This window comes from Pelodiscus sinensis, chromosome 1 (assembly GCF_049634645.1).
Source record: "Pelodiscus sinensis isolate JC-2024 chromosome 1, ASM4963464v1, whole genome shotgun sequence".
In the NCBI taxonomy this organism is placed as follows: Eukaryota; Metazoa; Chordata; order Testudines; family Trionychidae; genus Pelodiscus; species Pelodiscus sinensis.
Window position 1 is genome coordinate 147882462 of NC_134711.1, and position 22916 is coordinate 147905377.

General features: G+C 42.6%; 1 protein-coding gene across 3 annotated transcripts in view; it reads left to right on the top strand.

Annotated features, from left to right (window-relative positions):
• Positions 1-22916, top strand: part of CFAP44 (cilia and flagella associated protein 44) — a 68521-nt gene that overhangs the window by 20652 nt on the left and 24953 nt on the right. For all 3 annotated transcript variants that reach the window (XM_075906644.1, XM_075906631.1, XM_075906636.1), the window contains exons 11-20: positions 521-676; positions 1056-1103; positions 3691-3790; positions 5135-5229; positions 7163-7372; positions 7812-7922; positions 16146-16298; positions 18335-18556; positions 19433-19578; positions 20600-20870. In XM_075906644.1, coding sequence (XP_075762759.1) covers positions 521-676; positions 1056-1103; positions 3691-3790; positions 5135-5229; positions 7163-7372; positions 7812-7922; positions 16146-16298; positions 18335-18556; positions 19433-19578; positions 20600-20870 — 1512 coding nt within the window. The remainder of the gene's footprint in view (positions 1-520; positions 677-1055; positions 1104-3690; positions 3791-5134; positions 5230-7162; positions 7373-7811; positions 7923-16145; positions 16299-18334; positions 18557-19432; positions 19579-20599; positions 20871-22916) is intronic.

A 22916-nucleotide genomic window follows, 5' to 3' on the forward strand; every position in this document is an offset into this window, starting at 1 on the left:
TGATAGGTAGTGGTTGCAGCTGTGGGGGAAAAAAGTTTCAGATGATGTTTCTGATTTGGTTTCACTTTTTTACATTGATGGTATCCTTTATGCAAATATCATCCTACTTAAAGGGTGCTGGCAGATCTGGAAATTGAAACCTGTTCTTTATGCACAGAGCAGGCAGAGGAGCTGAAAGCATTCTTACTTAGCCCTTCCACACCGCCTCAGTTTTATTCTTCACGGTTGTGACACTGCCAGCATGGGTACTAAATAGTGCCAGTTATAGTTGTTGACCTTGGGATATGGATAATTGTCCTCTAGGAATTGAATTGAGACCATTAAAACACATTTAAATGGCTTCTGATTATCATTGCTCCACGTCAAGTTCAAGCTAGCAATGTGGATATGACGCATTCTATCTCCTGAGCCACTGATTCCCCTGGAGTCTTATAATTTGATTTTATATTGCCATTGAACGCAAGATGTGTTGGCATTTGGATTAATGAGAGCTGTTCTTTTCACTTCCAACTGCTTGCAGGTGTGGGATTTTGAGACAATAGATGCAGCTGATTCTGTGGATGACACGGGGCTACTTGAGATAGAGCATATGAATGAACTTCTAGTTGGCAAGAATGTCAATTTGAGCTCCATTGTGAAAATTCATGATCTTGGACTGCCAATTTGGTATGCTCAGGTAAGAGATATTTGCATTCTTATCAGCTCTGTGGAGAAATATTGGATGAAGTGTGTGGTGATACATTGTGAGAGGAAATCTGCTGTGAAGCAATCTGTATTTCTCTTGTAGAACTTTAAAAATAATCTAGGAAGAGACAAGATAAGAGTAGAATAACATTTGTCTCTCTCTTCTGGCTTTGAGAGCAGGGGAGTAGGAGAATTTGGAACTGTCACACACAGGCTTTATTGCACTGTTCTGCTGCTCCACAACAGGTGGAAATTGACAGACTCTATGAAGTCTAAATCCTGTTTCTTTCAGATAATTTTGAATTTCTTACTTAGAATATTTGTAATGAATTACTAGGATTGATTCGGGTGTTAAATATGTATTTCTTTAGGATGCCAATGGAGCCATCTGGAAGCTTGACCTGAGGTTTTCAAATGTTGTAAGTTTTATTTCTACTCATCCCATTTTTTCACTTCCCTGTGTATGTTCCTTTAATTACACTGAGTGGCCACATAGTGCCATCCAATTTTTGACCAACTGCACAGTTGAGGATTTAATATTATTATCAGGCATGTCTTTATGATATATCTTACAGTTTCATTAATTACAATTTGCCAGTATTTTCAGAAGTAACTATTGATTTTGGGTTACTTAAATGCTGACTCTTAAACTGGAGCTACCTTAAAGGGGCCTGATCCTCAGAGTGTGCAAAGTAACAGACAACAATGTGGGAAGTTAATGTGAGGGCTGCTAATATAACCTGTCTGCAGTGGTATTTTTGAAGTGCCCATTACTATTGTATCTAGATCACACTGAGGACAACATTCACATATCTGTACATTTGATTAAACTGATGGCTACTATTACTGCTGTAGATGTGCTAGTGGTAGAGAAGGTCACATGAGCAAAAAAGGTTAAAACAGACACTTAGGGTACGTCTACACTGCAAGCTTATTTTGGAAAAAGCTATTCCAGAATATAACTTCCTGAACAGCTTATTTTGAAATAGAGCATCCACACTACAGGGATGCCTCCAAATTAGTCTGAGGCAGGCCTCCCTCATGTGGACATGCTATCTCAATTTAGAGCCCCAGGAGGCACTGGAGAGGAATACAGTAATTCCTTATTTAACATGGTAGATACGTTTCAGAAAATGATCGTGCTAAGCGAAAACGTGTTATGTGGGGTTGATTTTCCCATTGAAAATAATGGAAAAGGTGGGGGTTGCATTTCAAGCACTGGTGTAGAAGTCAATTTTCTGTTGGTGCTGAGTTGTCAATGTCAACATTAGACGATGTACTGTACAGTAAAACTTGTCCAGTTTTGTCCAATTGTCCAGCATCAACTGGAACCCAGAAGTGCTCCGGTCAGCTGTTCTCTCGGCCGAGCTGCTGTGAGCCGCATGTGCACTTGCAACTCCAGCCTGCACTTGCTAGCAGACGGCAGCTGAGCACAGGCAGCTGCCTTGGGACTGGGACATAAGGTTGGGGAAGAAAGGGGACTGGGTTACAGTAGGGAGGGGAGGTGTTTGGCTCTGGGGAAGGGAAGAGGAGGAGAGGGGAGGGGGATTGGGTTGTGAGCATGCCCCCGTGACGGGTCTGCCAGGACCCGTACTGCATCTGCCGAGGGGAGGGAGGGGGTCGGCGGGGAATGGCGAGCGGTGAACCCTCTGCTGCTTTGCAGGGAGACGGGGGAAGCCCCGCGCAGCTGCCGGTGACAGGCTGGCTGGGGAAACCCAGCCACCAGCCTGCAAGCGGGGGCAGAGAAGAGGGGGCGAGGTAGCCCGGATGCCTTGCCCCCTCTCCTCCGCCCCCGCTTGCAGGCCAGCGGCTGGGTTTCCCCAGCCGGCCTGTCGCCAGCGGCTGCACGGAGCTTCCCCCGCCTCCCTGCAAAGCTGCAGAGGGCTCGCCGCTTGCCGCACCATTCCACACCGACCGTCCCTCGCCGGATGCAGTGTGGGTCCCAGCAGACCCATCACAGCCTCTTTATAGTACCTCCTGGTATCCCGGATTATCATAAGTCTACTGTATTATCGCTGTTTTCACAATTTATACTGCTGCACGAAGTAGTCCACCACTTGATTTTTTTTTTTCGTGTTATTTCGGGGATGGTCGTGTTGTTCAAAAAATGTTCCTTAAAAAAAAAAAAGATAGATGTGCTATTGGTAGAGAAGGTCACATGAGCACAAAACGTGTGCTCATCTCAAAAACGTGTTAAGCGGGCACGTGTTAAATGAGTAATTACTGTAACTTAGAATGGCCCTGGTAAAGAGCTATTTCAACATAGCAGAAATGGAGCATACACACTCCCCTTCTTCTGAAAGAACTTTTTTGAAAGAGGCATTATTCCTCATGAAATGAGGTTTACCAATGTCGGAAAAAGTCCTCCGTTATTTTGATTTTCTTTCAAAATAACACAATTGCTGTGTGGACGCTAGTATTGTTTTTCCAGAATAACAGTAATTATTCCATAGTAACTGCGCAGTCTAGACACACCCTTAGTGTTTGATCAAAAATTACACCAAACAGACCATATAGCAGCAGATAAATGAAACTGCAGCACTGTTGTTACAAAAAGATATATATATATAGGGAGCCCTATTTTTCTTGGGTTGGGAAAAGATTTCTAGTGAACTATAAAGCCCTTGGCTTAAGGTCATTTTCTCAGTTTTCAAAGTAATAGTTTTCTCTTATGAATTTGATCTCCAGGCATGGTACCTCAATATAATATATTATACATCTTTCTTTTGACACATCTGATACCATATTTTTAAATTAAGGTGCTTAATATGTCTTTAAAAATTGGCATATGCACCTGTTGTACAACCAAAATGAGCATTTACAGGTACAAAAGGGAACTATATTCATGTGTATCAGTTGCATGTACAAACACCACATTTTTGTATGCAATAGATGTAGGCAGATTTTGCATGTTTATTTATTTAGATACCCATTTTATGATGAGGCATAAGCCACCATGTTTTCAGTCTCTGAACATAGAAGAAGTCTGTTCTGATTCCTTTGTAGACCCATGATCCAGAGTGCTTGTTTACCTTTCACTCTGGAAAGATTGAAGCCATGGCTGTCTCTCCTGTCACATATCTCATGGCCACTACTGCACTTGACCGTAAGTACAAGTTCAGCTCTTCCCTTTCTTCCACAGAAGCTATTAACTTATAAGGGTAGGATTGCAGTCTCAGGCTCATTGTGGAATCATTGTTTTAAACTAACGTTTTTAGTTCGCAGTTGTAGTGGAATTGTCTTTACTTTGCAAAGATATTTCCCAGTTGGCCATTATTCCTGAGGACAGTTTTTTAATAATTACAAGAGATGATTAATGGGTTGAAGCTAAGTAAAGTCCAAGGAGTGTCTGATCTCAAGAATGAGGTTTTCAGTTGAAAGAGTCTGACTATGACTTTACAAACTTTGTTCGCTGTGAAAGAACAACAAAAAAAGGAGATAATTTTGTTTAAATAACTTTAATATTCGAGACTTGTGTGGGTCAATAAATAATCTTTTGTTCTGTTTTGTAATGCACTACATACACGTATGGCACTGTATAAACAATTCTGACCATTAATATTTGTGCTTTTCTTGGCACTTGCAACGGCCATCGTGTTCTCATCCATAGTTTAGCCCGGATTACGAACATTTATTTAATCTATGAAAGTATGCCTGAGCAAGCCTTTCAACACTTCACATCAGAACATGTTAGAGAGAGAAAGGATATTGACCAGTTCACTGACATTATCCTTCATGCTTTTCAGAAAGTGCCATAGACTTAAACTTGATCTTGTCTGCCATGAATTATGTATGGTGTATTACCTGTATCCATGCATTATGGCCTGAGGTCAGAATTCCTACCAATTAGGCCAAACTGACACCTATGAAGATGATTGCTGGTTGTTGTTGAATTCTATGTGCTAATAGGTATTTCTACAATCTATTAATTCCAGCTAAAGTGAAATTGCCTGTTATCCAGATTTTTCTCAATTTTAACCCATTTATCACTTTGCTAAAAGGCAAATCCAAGTATCACCATATCATTAAGTCTTATGCTATCAGCAGAGGGCTTTTTAGTACATGTCATTGTTGCTTTTTTGATTACTCAAGAATGACCTCAGTTGGCCAGTGAGGCATATTCTTCCTCGCTTTATAGCCACCCTGAATATGTTATTTCCACAACTCTCTCAGCTCTGATTACGCTTGGATGTGAATATTTAGCAATGTTAATAAAAGTTAGTGTTTCCTTTGTGATAGCAAGGCTACAGTACTATATAACCATTAGCCACGTGCTTGCAGTTGTGAGTTTTGATGTAAAAAGAGAGATTACTAACTTTCCATCCACTCTTTCATGAAGATGAATCAGAAATTTGTCCATAAATCTTAACAAGTAATCTTTCAAGAAAAAATACAAAGCTATTTGCAATAATTTGTCTCCTTTCCTCCTCCCCCCAACTGTCTTACACAGACTCAGTGCGTGTCTATGATTTCATTGACAACTGTCACTTGGCAGAGATTAAATTTAAACAGGGAGGAACGGCCCTGATGTGGGCACCCCGAGTGGTAAGTTTACCCTACTGCAGCATGTTAACTTGGATTCACAAAGTGTCTATTTCATAGCAATCACAGATGTTCGTGACATAGGGTTTTAATGAAATTATTAGCCTGCATGAATCACCATTGGTGACATTATTTGACAGTGGTAAAATAAAGGTCTAGGATTTTTCTTCCTACACTGTAATATGCACATACAAGCAAACTTTTTGTCTAATAGAGGATTTTTCTAGAGCATTAGGAGGGTGGATTTATTGTATGATGTGTATATATAGGCGTGTCTCATTTGTCTTGGCTTTCCAAGCACCATAGATTTGTAAAGGTGAGCAATGTGGACACTGCCAGGAAATACTCTTGAGTTGAAGAACAACAATGCTATTCTAGACAGAGTATTAATTGCTGTAACAGAGCTGCACTCACCTCTCACGAGCATCCCTGTGACTCACACCTCTGTGTGGTGATGTAGTGTAAAGCAAGGGCTAAAACTATCCCTGGATACATAAATGGGAATATTGAGTAGCAATACAGACATTATTTCTGTATTTGGCGCTGGTGCTATAGGCGTTCATTAGTCAAGAATGAAGTTGATGTAAATTGGAAAGGATTCAAAGAAGAGCCATGAGAATGATTAAAGGCTTGGGAAGCCTTATAATTATGGCTTAAGTAGTTCAATCTATTGAATTTTAACAAAAAAGGGGGAGGGGGAGATGACTAGACAAGTCTATAAGTACCTCTCTATGGGGAACAAATATTAGATAGTGGATTCTTCAATCTAGCAGACAAAGATTTAACAAGATTCAACGATTAAGTCAGGCCTGCACAACTCGGAAAGCAACGAGGGCCATATTACTCCAAAGAAAACAGCTGCAGGCCGCAAGTAAGAATGCTCTCCCAAAAAAATACCAAACATTCGGCTAAAATTTTTGTTGAGCCAAAAAAAACCAAACAAAAACCAAAAAACAACTTGACCCCCTGGCATTTGTCTCTCTTTCACCCTGCCCCTTGGTGTCTTCTGCTTTCTCCTGACATGCCCCCATCCCCTCAGCACAAGCCCCTTCCCCTCCCCAACTTCTGCCTTTCATCCGGTGGTTGCTAGCTGTGACATTACACCATCACGCCAGCATCCTGGCATCCCACCCCCTGGCTCACACCCCACCTCCTCGCACCAGAGCTGCATGCAGACAGCCCAGCGGCAAGAATCACTGCACTTCCCCCTTCCTGGCAGCGCTCTGCTCTTCTGCCCAGCCGGCGGATCAGATGGGTCGTGCTGCCCATAGTTGTCACGGGCTGCACAGTGAGCCCCTGCGGGCTGCATGTTGTGCAGGCCAGGATTAAGTGTTACCAACTGTCAAGTACGTAAAAGTGTAATAAAGAAGAAGATGTTTTTTCTCTTTAACCTCTGATTATAGGACAAGTCAGCAAGGGAGGTTTAGGTTGGACAGTAGGAAAATCTGAACTGTCAGGGTGGCGAAGCGCTGAAATGAATTGCCTAGGGCGGCTCTGGAATCTTCATCACTGGAGATGTTCAAGAACACAGACAAACATCTGTCAGGGATGATCTAGATAGTGCTTGGTTCTGCCATGAGGGCAGGGGACTGGACTGGATGACCTCTCAAGGTCTCCTCTTCCAGTTCTAGTACTATGAGTCTGTTGAAGCTAGACAAATTCAGTTGGGAAAAAGTGTACGTTTTTAACCATGAGAATAATTAACTGTCAGAACAACTGACCAAGGTTTATGGTGGCTTCTTCATTACAGGACATTTTAAAATCAAAATAGGATGTTTTTCTAAAAGACATGCTTAGGTAGAAACAGGAATTATTGAGGAAGATATGGTCTGTATTATGTAGCTCAAACTAGGTGATCATAGTGGTTCCTCTTGCCCTTGAACACATGTTGTTATTTGTCTGAAGATACAAGTGTTGTTAATTTCACTACTCACAGGTAAATCCCAAAGGAGGTCTAATTGCAGCTGGGTTTGAAGATGGCGTTGTTCGCATTATTGAAGTTTATGATCCCAGGGGGCTTGCCATTGTGGCAGGACGGACCAATGTAGGGAATGCAGAGATGCGTCTGAAACAAGCTTTTAAACCCCACACTGCTGCAGTTACAGCCTTGGCATATGAACGAAATGGGGAAATGCTCGCCACAGGGGTAGGTCTGACTTGTTTTTATTATGTCAAAATAAAAAAAGTGTCAACATTACATGATCATGCTTATTTATTGACTTATCCATTCATATCTGCCACACAGAGACTTATTGTGATCTACTCTTAGCCTTACAATCACATTGACCTTGGAGAAGGGAGGATTTTATGGATTACAAGTTTAGACCCCTGCACAAGCAAAAGAGGCCCAGTGAGAAAAGATTTTAAAGCACTTGGGAGAGAATAACAGTGCCTAGAATGATCACATTTTCTGTATCTCTGGTGGATCTAAGTAGCTGGTCTAGACAATTAGGAGGGCATTATATTGGTTTACAAATATTGGGAATGAACAGCATTGAGATGAGGAATGTGTAGCTTTGAAGTGGGCATGTTTGTGAAATGTTTTGAAAACCTTGAAATGCATGTTTTTTGTTGTCTTTTCTCAGAGTAGTGACAAAACAGTATTCTTCTTTGCTGTTGAAGACAAATATGAGCCAATTGGATACATTTGTGTCCCTGGACCTGTGCAGGCATTACAGTGGTCTCCACCTTCTCACGTGAGTGGTGAATTCCCCCCCCCCGGTGCTTGAATATATTTTTAAAAGAAGCTGTTTCAATACACTGATGTTCTAGCCTACATTGTTATCTTAAGGATGAAGACTCTCTTTTAAGCAATATATCACAGACACTTTGCTGCCATACTCTTCATGCCATTTCAGGATGAGAATGATTACTAAACAATCATCCTCCCAGGCAGGCAGTTAAAAATATTTCGGAGCTGAGCAACAGTGTGCAGGGTCACCCAGGCTACATCTAAACAGCAGAGCTCTTTCGGGATAACCTCTGGTATCCCAAAATAGCTATTCCACATTGTCAGAGCTACTCCTCACTTTGGCACTCTGAGTGCAGAAGGTGAGGGCCTGCAAAAGAGCTTCATAACCTTGCTCCTACAGGCACCGGTTACAAAATTCCCCCCCCCCCCCCAGAATCATAACAGATTTTGGGGAATTGCTGTCACCATCAAGTGCTTTTTGATCCCTAAAAAACCAGGGGCAAATGCTTGAAATCATCCCCAGGGGTACCCCAAGCTCTTTTGTCCCAAATTCTTTTGCTCCAAAGGAGCTTGAAAAAAGAGAAAAACAAGCTACAGTCTCTGGTAGCTGACCTCTCGGTCAGAGGCATGCAGATACACACAGACCGACCTTCCAAGACACAAGAATCAAATCACCACCTTAAAAATAGTGTTTATTACAAAAAAAAAATAAACTTCAGAAAGCATAGTTGGTTGCTAGATGTTACAGAGCAACTAAGGAAAATAAAGTTAAAACAGAGAAAGATCTCTGGAACAATGCTTAGATGGTAAAGGGAGACATAGAATCATACAGCAGTTCAAACCAAGCCACAAAATAAAGAAAAACTTACCCTGAACATGACTGGATTCACATTTCCCTGTTACTTATGTCTAATTTTCTCTTTGTTCGGTCCACTCCCATGCCCTGAATTCCATGCGAGCATGGCAGTCCTGCCTGAGTTTAAATCATTCCGTGTCTCTCAGGTCCTGGTTTCTCCCCGCCCCCCCTCCCACAAGAAGTCAGGCAGGGAACCTATATCCAATTCAAATTTCAACCCTAGCAATCCTTTGCTAGGTACCTGAGTTTAACCCATTAGTCAGCACTCCTTTTGTCCCTTACATGCGTCTTAAGAGCAAACTCGTTACATTGAAATATAATGGGCTTGCTATTCTGACATCCCTGTAAACCTCATTGCATGAGGGATAAGGGATGTTTCGGAATAGTGCCTTATTTTGAAATCTGGCACTTTGTAATCAGTGCCAGATTTTGAAAGAAGTTATTTTAAAACAACATCTCATTTGCGTCATTTATAGGTAAGGGTGCTGTGTAGAACTCTAGAAGCCACCTAAAACTTGGCCACCACCTGTTTTAATTGGCTCCCATGAGAGAAACAGGCCTCCAGATCTGCTGAGTGAAACTTTTAAGGCTTAGTTTTCATTTGAAAAGAACTGAAAAGAAAACAGCTGTGCCTGTTGCCCATGTTCAAATAGGCATTTGCAAATGTAAACAAAGTTTTCAAAGCATCAAAAGCAAACCTTTTTGGGTGTTTCTCTGAACTCAAGCTCCAATGCCATTACTACGACTAATTCAAATAGAGTTTTGTTATTAAAACCAAGATTTCAAGAGTATAAGCAGCCAGGTCTATCCTAGAAGCTTTTTCAAGGTAACAATGTTGATTGGGGGTGTATGGTTCTTTATAAAGTTTATCAACTGTCAAAAAGCTGTAGCTTAGATTGTCATGTTATTGTCTGGAGTAGCTTACAACTGTGAGTGCTGATCTCAGGTCAGATTTTCTGCCCTATTTTTTGACACTGTAAACTCATGGTATATTTTGTTTTGATTTCACCAAGACAGCAATAAATGTGTATTCCTGGATCATTTATCATTGAGTCACAGGGAGCACCTTCGACCTCTTTAGGCTCTCTAGTCCATCTTTCCTTGCAGACAAACTGGATTGTGAGATAAAAGGCTATATAAACCAAAAGTCGCATCACATTATGTTACCCCCAGTCCTAAGCCATTAGTCACTTATCCCAAATCAATTGGTACTCTGTATCTTACCCTAAAAATGATGCTGCTTACCAATTAGACTAAAAATGTATTAGCTAAGAGAAATAAATTAGAATTATTGAGAGGTTAAGGCAGATAAAATATATTAACCGGTGAGTCAGAGTTTGTAAATCCAAGTTATAGCAGTACCGTAGTTATCTGCTAGCTTTCTAAAAGTCTCATAGGGTCACCCAGAATAACTCTGGGGATCTCTGTCTTGCATCTGGAATGCTTCCCTGTAAGTGCCCAAACAGATTAGCCCAAGTGTGGGGCACCTTTTTTGTGTCAGGGGCTGCTGACCTGCACGAAAGTCAGTCAGGGATTGTACATAAGTGAAAAGTAAGGCAAGTGAGGCAGCTCTTTACTGAGAAGGATAAAGACATTCCCCACATCCCCCTTGCATATCAGAATCTGGGAAGGGAGGGAGGGAAGGGCAGGCTAGTAGATTGTGTGCTCTACCCCTGTAAGGAGACAATAGGGGAGCTAATGCACCAGTGTGGGCTACCCAATCCTGGGGGAAGCCCCAAGGATTCCCCAAGGAATCTCCGGAAAATACTCGAACAGTGTCTTCACCCATGTGGGTTTTGATGAATACAGGTCGAACATCCCACATCCGGGACTCTCAGGTCTGACAACATCCATGGTCTGGAAGGAAAGCCCTGGAGACAAAGTGCACAAGCCAGCTGGGAGTCCCCGTGAGTGCTGGAGAGCCCCAGCTGGGCTGACAGATGCTAGTCCTGCAGTGGGTGAGGAATCCAGCCATGGGGAGCCCCGGACCAGGGACCCCCCTGCAGCAGCTGACAGGAACCCCAGTCAGGAACGCTGGTGGCAGCTGAGCTGGCGGTGGGTATAGAGAATCCCCAGCCAGGATCTCAGGTGGAAGCAGGTCCAGTGGCAGCCGGGGGATCCCCAACGGGAACAGGGCCAGCAGCAGCCAGAGGGAAGCCCCAGCCCAGAACCTCAGCGGCAGTGGGAGCCCCAGCCTCACCAGGAATCCTGCTGGAGAGGAGCTGGAGGTAGCATGGGGGAAATCCTAGACCAAGGAGGCTGATCTTGGGAGCCCAGACAAGGAGCCAGCAGCAGGGAAGGGAAGCCCAGACTCCAGGGATGCCCACAGCCTGGAGAGGAGCTTTGACCTCCACTGATCTGGCAAACTCCATGGTTCAGAACCACTCAGGTCCTGGACACAGGGAGGTCCAACCTGTAGTAAATACAGATTCAGTCTCTGATTTCCCATTGTTGAATACAATGGCTCTTGCTTTAAAGTTAACACTCCTCTTCTTTTGCATTTCCCCAAGGCTTCATCTGCATGCAATGGGTTATTTAATTACAAGAATATACTTGATACAATTGCCTGTTAGCATAGTATAATAGAAAGAGATAAGTGAAAACAATATGGCTGTGTCTAGACTGGCCAGTTTTTCTGGAAAAATCAGCCGCTTTTCTGGAAAAGCTTGTCAGCAGTCTACATTGGCCGCTTGAATTTCCGCAAAAGCACTGACTTCCTACTGTAAGAAATCAGTGCTTTTTGCGGAAATACTATGTTGCTCCCGTTAGGGCAAAAGTTGCTTTTGCGCGAAAGGGCCAGTGTAGACAGCTGAGATTTGTTTTCCGCAAAAAAGCCCCGATTGCAAAAATGGCGATCGGGGCTTTTTTGCGGAAAAGCGTACGTACCAATCTAGACACTTTTTCCCGAAAATGCTTTTAACGGAAAACTTTTCTGTTAAAGCATTTCCGGAAAATCATGCCAGTCTAGACATAGCCTATTGGTAACAATACATTAGTTTTCTTGAAGTTTTAACCAATCTAACTACAATCGTACATCAACACACCTTCAATCTAGTGTTACTGGGTATACGTAACATAGATGCAATAGTAAACTACAGGATATAGGCAGACAAAAACTATTCAGTCAGCATTTCCTTTGATCTCTATTAACATAAGTGTAGACTCAGTTATACTGGTTAAAAAAAAAAAAAGCCCTTTAGCCAGGATAGCTTGTTTTGTATAGGGAAATGATATAAGCTATTCGGGGAAAATAGGATTCTCTGGCTGCTATAAGTGGCATCTCTGCTCTTGAATTTGCCAGTATAGGCAAAGCTATCCAGAGCAACCACCCACAGTGCACCAGGTCCAGGGCAACCCTATGTCCCGCCTCACCTCTTGTCCCATCCCCAGAGCAATGTAGCCTGGGGTATAATGGGCACTTGGCTCAGCAGCAGGGTGTGTTCCCCCACTCCCATGTGGGCAATGGGAGCTGGAGTGGCCCTGCAGCTTACTCCACGCCACCCCACCCTGCTGCCTTCCCAGCCTGCTGTGCCCTGCTTTTCAGCAGCAGCAGATAGTAAAGAGCCCTGGGGCCATCTGCTTCAGATCCCACCCCTACTGCTGCCATGCCAGGCCCCCTGTAATCTCCTGGGTCCCTCCCATCCATAGGACAATTGGGGCAGCCACTGCAGGACTTCAAAAGTGCAGGGCCTGGGGCTGCCACCTCAAGCCATCCTATGGATGAAATGCCTCTGAGTATAGGTATATATACACACACACCAATAGAGGTATACTAGCAAACCCATCTTTGATGACAACCTGCTGCTTGTATACCTGACGAACACCAGTATCTCCTCCCTCTCTCATCAGGGTCTTCTAATTGTCCTCCTGCCCACAAGTGACAGGTATCTATCCTAACATTGCTGCTAGGTGAGGAAACCCTCCTAACATAGTATATTGATTTACATATGTCATTTTCCCAGGGGATGTAGTTCTTAACACACAACAGCAAGTCCATCTACATAGCACATATTGCACTCTGGCCTCTTCTGCCACTCTGGCTTTCCTTTTGTCATCTCCTATCCTGCCAAGCCAGCCACTCAGTTCCTTCCAGCTCAAATTCCTATAACTCTCAAAGGTACTTTCATTTCTCTCTCTCTTTGGTATGAGCAAAGGAGGAAATTTAAAAAAAAAGGAACATTATGTAACTACGATATAGATTTTAAAATACACAAGAGATATACAATTCTAAGTCATGGTTCCTACAGCAACTGCAACCAGCTCCATTTGAACATGTTAGGGTTGGGTGAATTAATTCACATAAAATAAACAGGCCCCCATCCCATCCCTGGGGTCTTCTATGGAAACAACTCTATTCACAAACTTGACCTTTACTGCAATTGTAAAAGTTTTGATAATTCTTCCTCCTATTTCAGCTATTCCTCCAACGTTGGCATTTCAGGGATCTAGCAGAGACCAGAAGTCCCATAAGAGTTGTTTCCTTCCCTGCCCCCTCCCCCCCAGATTTCAAGCCCAATCTTAAAGATAATGTATAGTACAGATAAAGCATTTATCCTTTCAGTTGCTTATTCAAATAAAACCTGACCCAATCTTTTTAGTTCAGGGGGATCTTGCAAAGAAGCCAGGCTTATAAGGTGGGAATGCTTCCTCTTCTTCCCTGAGCACCTTCTTGCAGCTAGACACCCTAAAACTCTAGGTATAGTCCCACTTTTTCTTTTAAGGCTTCTAGGGACTACCACACAGTCTCTTACTGCTTTGATATAAATCCATGGTACACCCACATCTTGACTATTGCATGCAGCTGTGGTTGCCTCATCTCAAAAAACATACCTTGCCATTGTAAAAAGTTCAGAAAAGGAGTTTGGAACAGCTGCCATATGAGGAGAGTTTAATAAAATTGGGGCTTTTTAGCTTAGAAGAGAGGAGACTAGAGGGGATATGATAAGTCTATAAAATCATGACTGGTGTGGAGAAAGTAAATACATTATGTACTTGTTTCCATAACACAAGAATTAGGAGTCACCAAACGTAATTAATAGTAGCAGGTTTAAAACAAAGAAGAAGTTGTCACAGGGCAGACTCACCAAGGGTGCCTCCTGCTGTTCACTCAGGGAATTAGCATATTTGGTGATGGAGTGCCCCTTTCAGGCTGGTGTCTCACCCCCTGTTATTTGTTGTTCACCACTCTATGTCAAGGCCCACACCTCTCCCAGACCACAGCATCCTCCTACCTGGGTATTGCCCAACTACAATGCCCTCACACTCTGGAATCCTCCCCCTCTGGAAACCCCCAATCCTTCTATGCCCACCTTGCCTCAGTGACCCACTGCCAGTCTTCATCTAGCCCGTGACACAGGGGCAAACTGTAGTCTGAAATATCTGCTCATCATTGGCAAGGGATGTGGGCCTACTGCTTTTCCTAGCCTGGTTGCCTCCATGCAGCCTTAGTACCCCGAGGCCTTGCTTCAGGCCCTGCAGCCTGGGAGCTTGCCTGGACAGAGCTTCCACAGCTCTACCTGAACTTTCCCCAGCCCTGCTCCAAATCAGGAAACCTCTAGCTTCTCTAGCAGCTAGATCCCTCCTACTCCCCAGCCAGAGCAAGAGTATTCCTCCTTGTTGCCATGAGCCTTTATTTATACTCCCCTCAGCTGGGCTTAATCAGCTGCTATCTGCTGCAGCTGCTTGCTCCATGGCTCCAGCCCTCACCCATGACTGGGTTTTAACCTGTTAAAGGGCCAGTGCGGGGGGCAGACATCCTGTCACAGAAGTATTCATACAATGCACGGTCAACCTGTGGAACTCCTTGCTAGAGGATGTTGTGAAGGCCAGGACTTTAGCAGGGTTCAAAAAAAAGAAAAACCCAACTCCCCAAAACAACAACAAAAAACTAGATAAATTCATGGAGGGATAGGTCCATCAATGGCTTTTAGCCAGGATGGGTAGCAATGGTGGCCCTAGCCTCTGTGAGAAGCTGGGAATAGGTGACAGGTGAGGGATCATTTGATTACCTGTTCTGTTCACTCCCTCTGAGGTATCTGGCATTGGCCATTGTCAGAAGACAGGATACTGGGCTAGAGGAAGCTCTGATCTAACTGTTCTTATGTTCTTAGTCCATTATTACCCCCAGGACTTGTAGTCCTTATAACACACAACAAGTCCATCAACATAGCACGTACTTCATTCTGGCCTCTTCTACCACCCATGGGTTATTTTTTTGTCCAGTACAGCCAGCCAAACCATTCCAGTTCAAGTGTACCCCTACTTTTCCTAGCAGAATGATACCCATATTCTCCAAACCTTTCTGCTGGGAGTTCATCCTCACCAGTGGAATATCCATCACTCCCTCTGTTCTGTTAACCACTCATCTCAGACAGGCCATCAGGTAGGTCTTCCATTGTTCTCCTTGTCAGCCCTGTCTGATACTCAGCTCCAGTTCTCTGGGGCTATGTCTAGACTACATCCCTTTTTCGTAAAAGGGATGTAAATTAGACGTATCGCAATTGCTAATGAAGCGGGGATTTAAATCTCCCCCGCTTCATTAGCATAAAAATGGCTGCTGCTTTTTTTCTGCACGGAGCTTTGTCGGGAAAAAGTGCCAGTCTAGATGCTGATCTTGCGGAAAATAAAGCTTTTTCCGAAAGATCCCTTATCCCTCTATGAAATAAGGGATCTTTCGGAAAAAGCTTTATTTTCCGCAAGATCAGCGTCTAGACTGGCGCTTTTTTCCGACAAAGCTCCGTGCGGGGAAAAAAAAGCAGCAGCCATTTTTATGCTAATGAAGCGGGGGAGATTTAAATCCCCACTTCATTAGCAATTGCGATACGTCTAATTTACATCCCTTTTACGAAAAAGGGATGTAGTCTAGACGTAGCCCAGCTGCTCTTCTATCTTTAACTCTCTGGTCCTGCCTTTTGACCTTTGGGAGGTCAGTCAACCCCACTCTAGCCTTCCCTACAGACCTGGTCCCTCTCATCCTTTATAGCACCAGGCACTGCTCTGCCTTTTTAATTGGCCAACTGGGAGCATCTACACTTTCACAGAGGCACTGGACTTGCTTCATTTTAAGAGACCAGTCACCCTGTGACACTGATCATCATCATGCTGCTCTCAGTCTAAACAATTCCAAAAATGTAACTGTACTGTGTGTAGTAGACCTCTTCAGATGATTAGCGTTGCATAGGATACATAAAATGGGTGAGATTTTCTGATTTATGATGGAGATGTGACCATTTAAATAATCAGATACAGTGAATGTTGACTGGCGTGCCTTTAACTTTATGACGTGTCAACTTTTGACCTTTAGTTTTACCCTTTCTCTCTCTCTGTTCCATATGTCTGCCTAATGCTCGTGTTCTATGTGCTGTTCTACAGGCAGACAGCATGCTGCTTGTGCTCTGTGAGAATGGCTTTGCTCTTCAGGTTCCTTCTCCTATCCTTAGAGAACAGGATACAGAGACCACTTATGAGATCAAAGACCTGCCCACACAGTATTTCCATTTCTGCAGCATTAAATCCCGGATCAAGGTAAATAACTGTCCTATGAGGAATTGAATGTGAAGCCTTCAGCTATGAGTAGCCATACAGTGCAAAACTATTCCACTCAAGTTGCTAGTCTGCGTAGGCCTGAATGCAGCGTTCTAGTTGAGCCAGTCATAAAGAGTGACTAAGCACAGCCTACTCATGGCTTTGCTTCATCATTTGGAAAATATGTTATCACTAATTCATGGAGATAAAAAGTGGAATTGAGGAATAACATATAGCTGATAATGCATGTATGTTATAGGATTACACTAGTGATGGTAGAGTTAAATTTAATGTCACTTCCATTCTAAAATATATTTTCAGTCTTTTAATTTTCAAAAGCATCCTTACAGCTGTAATTTGTCATGCCCAATCTCAGTTTAATAAACATACATTCGGCCACTTTTAAGTTAATCTGAGATGAAATATGGTTGTTTTTCACCAGTTAAATATTTCTGATATTTTTTTCTGTGTGCTGTGATAACTCTGGGCTATATTAATATAAAAAGCTATCACTGAATGACATTTATGCATTTCTGAATGAGGACTAGCTCCTTTGAAGATGCTTGTGGCCAGATTCATTTCTGGTATAAACATGGGCAGCACCTAGATAGCAATGGAGTTACATAGTGGAGTTTCGCTAGTGGGTATTTTAGAAAACTGAAAAGTAACACAGTGGTAGGCTTAGGAAGAAAACACTTTCTCATAGTCAATGCTCAAACTACCAATATTACATCTGCTCTCTTGTGTTATGGTGTTTCCATTCTCAACTGTATTTTCAGAGATTTTTAACTACTACTTTGATGTTTTGTTAAAGATCTGGCAAAACCCCAGCACACAAAGTGACCAGGAGGAAATTCAGTAACAGGAAGAAGATATCTCTTTGGTGTCCTTACAAAGCTAAGATTTTCCTGGGAAAAGCCTGTTGTAGCTTGATATTTGACACTTATTTATGCTAAGATAATTTTTAATAACATGCAATTTTAAAAAGTTGTATAAAATTGGCCATTGCAGTACATCTCAATTCAATGTTCAGAAGGAAGGTTATTACAAACACTTTGTTTTCAGTTTAAACTTGTGTTTGAGCACAATGCCATGCCATATGGTAATACAGAGCTATGCCATATGGAAATCTGAATGTAAGTCTCCAGTATTATCCCTTTTACTTTTGGGCAAGTAAGGGTACGTTTACACTGTGGAGCTATTTCGGGATACCAGAAGTATCTTGAAATAGCTATTCTGTGTCGATTGAAGCAGCCTGTTATTTCGAAATATGACATCCTCGTAACCCTCATTCCACAAGGGTTAAGGGGAATTTCTGAATAGCGAGTTATTTCAAAATTTGGCACTGTGTAGACAGAGCCAAATTATGAAATAAGCTATTTTAAAATAGCATTAAAATCATAGCTTATTTCGAGCTAAGGGTGCTGTGTAGATGCGAAGGGTGCTGTGGGAAGACTACTTAAGTAGGGCATCCAATCCATGAATTGACAACCTTCCAATGCTGTTAAGCAAACCCTCTGGCCAACAGAAAGATTCATTGGTTTGGGAAAAACCTGAATTCAACATGTGGAGAGTGGTTGCTGTTTCATTAGTCTTGTGAGGCAGAATATAAGAGAAGGAAGGAACAGGAAGATTCCCACTGCAGCTTCAAATGAGGTATGACGAACTTGTTTAGGTAGGTCCTGCAGTGAGGGCTATGGGGGTGTGAATTGCAGGGTGCACCAGAGTGTTGTGATGTAACTATTGCATGTGGACTCTGCTAGCTTGAACTAAAAGGTTAACAGGACTATGTTAACAAGAAAGATCTACCTTTTAGTTTGTGCTAGCAGGGCATATATGGACAATTACAGCACAGCATTTTAGTGTGTGCTGCATTTCACACCTCTGTAGTGTACACTATGGGATTGTATAGTCAGGCTTGATCTCTATTCAGTTGCAAGGAATAATTCCTTAATTTCTAGCATTTTTACCATGAGAGCCTTTCAGTCAATAGTGCACTGGTTTCATGACTCATTTTTCACTGCTTTCTGTAACAGAGAGAAGAGGAGATTGAGCGCAGAGAGAAAAAGAAACAGGAGGAGGAGAAAGCAAGATTGGCCTGGATAAAGAAACAGCAGGATATGGGAATGGAGATAGAAGAAGAACCAGAGGCAGAGCCTGTGGAAGAGGAACCACTGCCACCCATCTACATCCCAAAGGAGCCCAGCCCCATTGTCTGCGGGTTTTATTCAGCACCAGGGAAATTCTGGCTCTCCTTGGTAAATTAAACATTCTTTCATTTTTGATTTGAGGAAGGGATTGTAAAGTGTAAAGACAATAAGATTCATGGACTTGGGGATGAGATGGCTTAGAGAACTGGTATTTGGAATAAAAACCTTTTGCCTCAGGGACTAAGTTCATATGTGCCCCAGACTTGATGATATCTAAGTGCTCAGTGAAGATCTAGTGCTTAATGTGAGTGCTCTGTGGTCTTTGTGAAATCGTTTTACAGTATTGTTCCAAATGGCATTCTTGGGGCACATCTACACAGCAGGGCTAAACTCGAAATAAGCTATGCAACTTAAGCTACGCTAATTGCATAGCTTAAGTTGAAATACCTTATTTTGACTATTGGTGCTGTCTACACAGCAGTTATTTCGAAATAGAGCACTCTTCCCCCGACTTCCCTTACTCCTCGTACAATTAGGGTTATAGGAGTCAAAGTAAGAAGCCAATTATTTAGAATTTATTTTGAAATAACGGGCTTGTTTTATAGATGTGCACTATGTTATTTTGGAATAACTGAGGTTACTCTGAAATAACGCTACTGTGTAGACATAGCCTTGGTGGTGCTCTCTAGAGAGAGGTCAAAGACTGACTGCACCTGGAGACTAAACTCTTTCCTTCCCAGTAGTTGATGGTCCTTTGAGGCCAGGACTGAAGCACATTGGTGGGACACAGAGGAATGGCAATAGCTTGTAACTCTACTGATAACGGTGAACGTATAAACAATTTCCAGGTGTTTTTAGTCTGGCATTCTTCACACGCAACACATTCATTAAGAAAAGAGCAATTGTTCATGAAACTACGTTTTTCCTGGATACTTACTTGAGTGCCCTTTCCTCATCTCTTCTTCACGGTCCTTCTTTCTTTAGGGTGGTTATGACTCTGGTTATCTCTACCACTGTGCATTCTCCCAAGTTCAGGACCACATATCCCCTGAAAGCAGACAAGATGAGCCCTTTGATGTGATTCCTATGGAGAACACAGAGGACAACTCCATCCAAAGGATCTCTTTCTGGTAAAAGAGCTTATGCACTATAACTTACTGCTTTGTACTAACCTACCTGAGGAACTGGACTCTGGAGATATTTAAATATATTCCCCTGGTTTCTTTCATTGTATGGATCAATATCCATGTGCAAGAGTTCAAGATCAATTTTGCTTTATTTCCTGTCACCTAGTGTTAATTCATTACTAGAGTGAGGATTCCTGATTAGTAGGATTTGTGAGTACAGATGTGTAAAATACATTATTTTTTCTTTTAAAAATTGTTTGTGGTGAAAATGCTCACTTTTTTTTTGAATGCTTGGAGCTCAACTGTGCCTTTAAAACACAGCCATGGATTGGGGAAGTTCTGCTGCTACTTCCTAGGACAGTGCAGCCTACTATCTCTGTGAACTGGTCTTGCTCTCTGGGCCAGTGGATAGGGGGATGGAGTCATGGATGTCTTTCCATCCATCTCTCACCCCTTTTAGTGAATGTGGAGGGAGCAATCCCCAGACTCTTCTTGTGCCAGGCATACAGCTTGAACTGGATGTTATGTAGACTATACAAGTAGAGGAGAGAGCTCCTTGTCCTCTCCCCACCCTATGAAATCAGGCTTCATCTGTCCCTAAGAATGCCATTTTACTCCTGTAATTTACATCTGTCTTCTCCTCTCCTACTTTTGGGTAGAGCGTGGGGAGGTAAAAGTCACCTCCTAACCCCAAACTAGGGTGCATGGCTGCTGTGCAACCTCTCTTTAGCTGCTAATCCAGCCTGTGGGCTGGATAATGGCCACAACAGAATCATGTCCTCCCTGTATTGCACCTCGTCCACCCCAAATTGATTTTTTCTGCCACCTCATGGGCCTGTTCAGAAGCCAATTCCCTGATGCACAGAAGGTTCATGTGCAGACACTTAGCTTTCTAACTGCCTTCTTGTGCAGGGCATGTGATATGTGTGTGAGAACTTTGCTTCACAAGTGTCACTGGCTCTTTGCTGTTGTAATGTTAACTGGTCTAGATCAGTGTCTAGAATTGTTTAGCTTTTGTTTACAGCACCAGCAAGCTACTGATGTTCTGTGGGATGAAGGATGGAGCAGTGCGAGTTTATCCTCTCCAGGACAAAGACCTCTCAGCAGACATGATGAATGGATACTGGTCCTTCAATATTCATGACAATGATTATGGCCAAATCCAGGCAATCTACTCGAGTTATGATGACCGGTTCCTAGTTACCTGTGGAGCAGATAGCAACATCTTTACCTTCAGTATCCTGTCTCCAGAGGACATTCAAAGAGAGCTAAAAGCCAAAGTGCCTTCTCCAAGAGTAAGTAACTGAATGAAGACATGTCTTAACTCTTTTGCATTGTGTACTCGTGTATAGGTAAAAGAATTACAGTTCTTTCTCCAGGATATGTCCAAATCTGTGACTAGCAGAGTACCCTCTAATGCTAAGTAATGCTGGGCTTATTATTACTTCTATGCAAAAACCAATCTTTTTGCATGGTGGGTCACTGATGGCAAAAACTTAAGCTTTCAAAGCAATTAGAAAATCTGAGCACAAGCAAAATGTCTATTTAAGCGTGTAGGTGCATGTCGCTTTCCCTAGCTGTTGACTTTGATGGAGGCCACACCATTTTTCTACAAATGTTCCTGAAATAATAGGCTAAGTAAATACTTCCCTTTCCCCAATCCGTTCTTTTTTTCTTCATTCTAAAAGTTGATTCTGTTGATATATATGTGCTCTTAGTATCTCTTAGTTAATCATCACCTGGCAGATTTTCTCTCTGTTCTGTACTTTTTTTTTTTATTAAAATGCAGTTTTACACTGAGAAACTGAAAAACTGGCATCATTAGGCACTATGTTTATTTTTATCAATGGTTTTTGAACCATGGTTTCTCAATTTATAAGTAAAGGAAGATTTTTTTAAAATTTACCACACCTACAAACATCCTGTGGGAACTGAGAGCCAAGCTAGGTTCTTTCATTCTCATACACCAATACTATAAATAAAGATTCCTTAAGCCAAATTAGTACCTTTAAAGCCTCTGTGCTACCCAGTTAGTCTTACTGAATTTTCACAGATGAAACTGATTGGAAATTAGTAAACAATTCTATTGATACACAATTAGGAATACATTTAGTTAAGTCCCTTAATTGTGCCGGTTTTAGAGGGCTAACAGGAATAAAGTTACTATAAGCTTAATGTAATCATCAAAATAAGCAGATTTGACTCTTAGGGCTGTCCTTACAATTTATGGGGCCCTACAAAAGTTACCTAAGGCTGCCTGCTCCCCTCTCTCCCCCACATGGCTTCTGCTGGGGCTTCCCTTGTACCCTCCATCCCTGCATGCTGGGGTTTGGGGCTTCCTGAGGGCCAGCACAGAGCCACTTCCTTTCCACCTCCAGTGTGGCAGGAAGGAGCACTTAGCTCAGTGGCCAGCTAACCAATAGTAGAACATGAGTGTTGGAGAGGGGGCAGGAAGAATGCAGCCCTCCTGCTGGTAGCTGAGAGAGCCGCTGGGTATGAGGGGCTGGGCCAGAGATGGATCAATAGATGACTGTCAGGGTTGTTCATAGGCACACCAGCACATGCAGCTGCATGGGCAAAGGTGCCATTTTTGGGGGGTTAAGGAGGCAGCAGTAGTCCCCTGAAGTTGGAACCCCTGGATTTCATACTTGAGGTCTGCTCTAAAGCCCTGACTGCAGAGGCAGTTCTTAAATGCAACAGAGTTTGAGCTGCTTGCAGCTTTGCCTTTGGGGCAGGGAGTTTGTTATAAAAAGAGAGAGGCAGGTGATTAAAAATAGAAAAAGGCTGGACATTCAAGTAATTAGTCTGGATGTTAGATCATCATGAAAACATTGCCAGATACTCCACTTAAAAGACGGGATGGGGGAGAAGAAAGAGTAGGAATGAGTGTTGTGCATTTGGATAACTGTGTTAAGCTTCTCATAAATGTTCTTGAAAAAGGGGTGAACAGGGACTAATCCAAAGCTGACTGCAAAGAGTCACAAAGGGATCTCACAAAACTGGGTGATTGGGCAACACAAGGGCAGATGGAATTCAGTGCTGATAAATGCGAAGTAATGCATATGGGAAAATATAATCCTAACTATAGATACAAAAATGATGGGGTCGAAATTAGCTGTTACCATTCAAGAAAAAGATCTTGGAATCTTTGTGGATAGTTCCCTGAAACCATCTGCTCAATGTTCAGTGGTAGTCTAAAAACTAAAAAGCCAACAGAATATTGGGAATCACTAGGAAAGGAATAGATAAGAAGACAAAATACCATATTTCCACTATATAAAGTCATTGTATGCCCACATCTTGAATACCTAAAAAAAGATCTATTGGATTTGGAAAAGGTA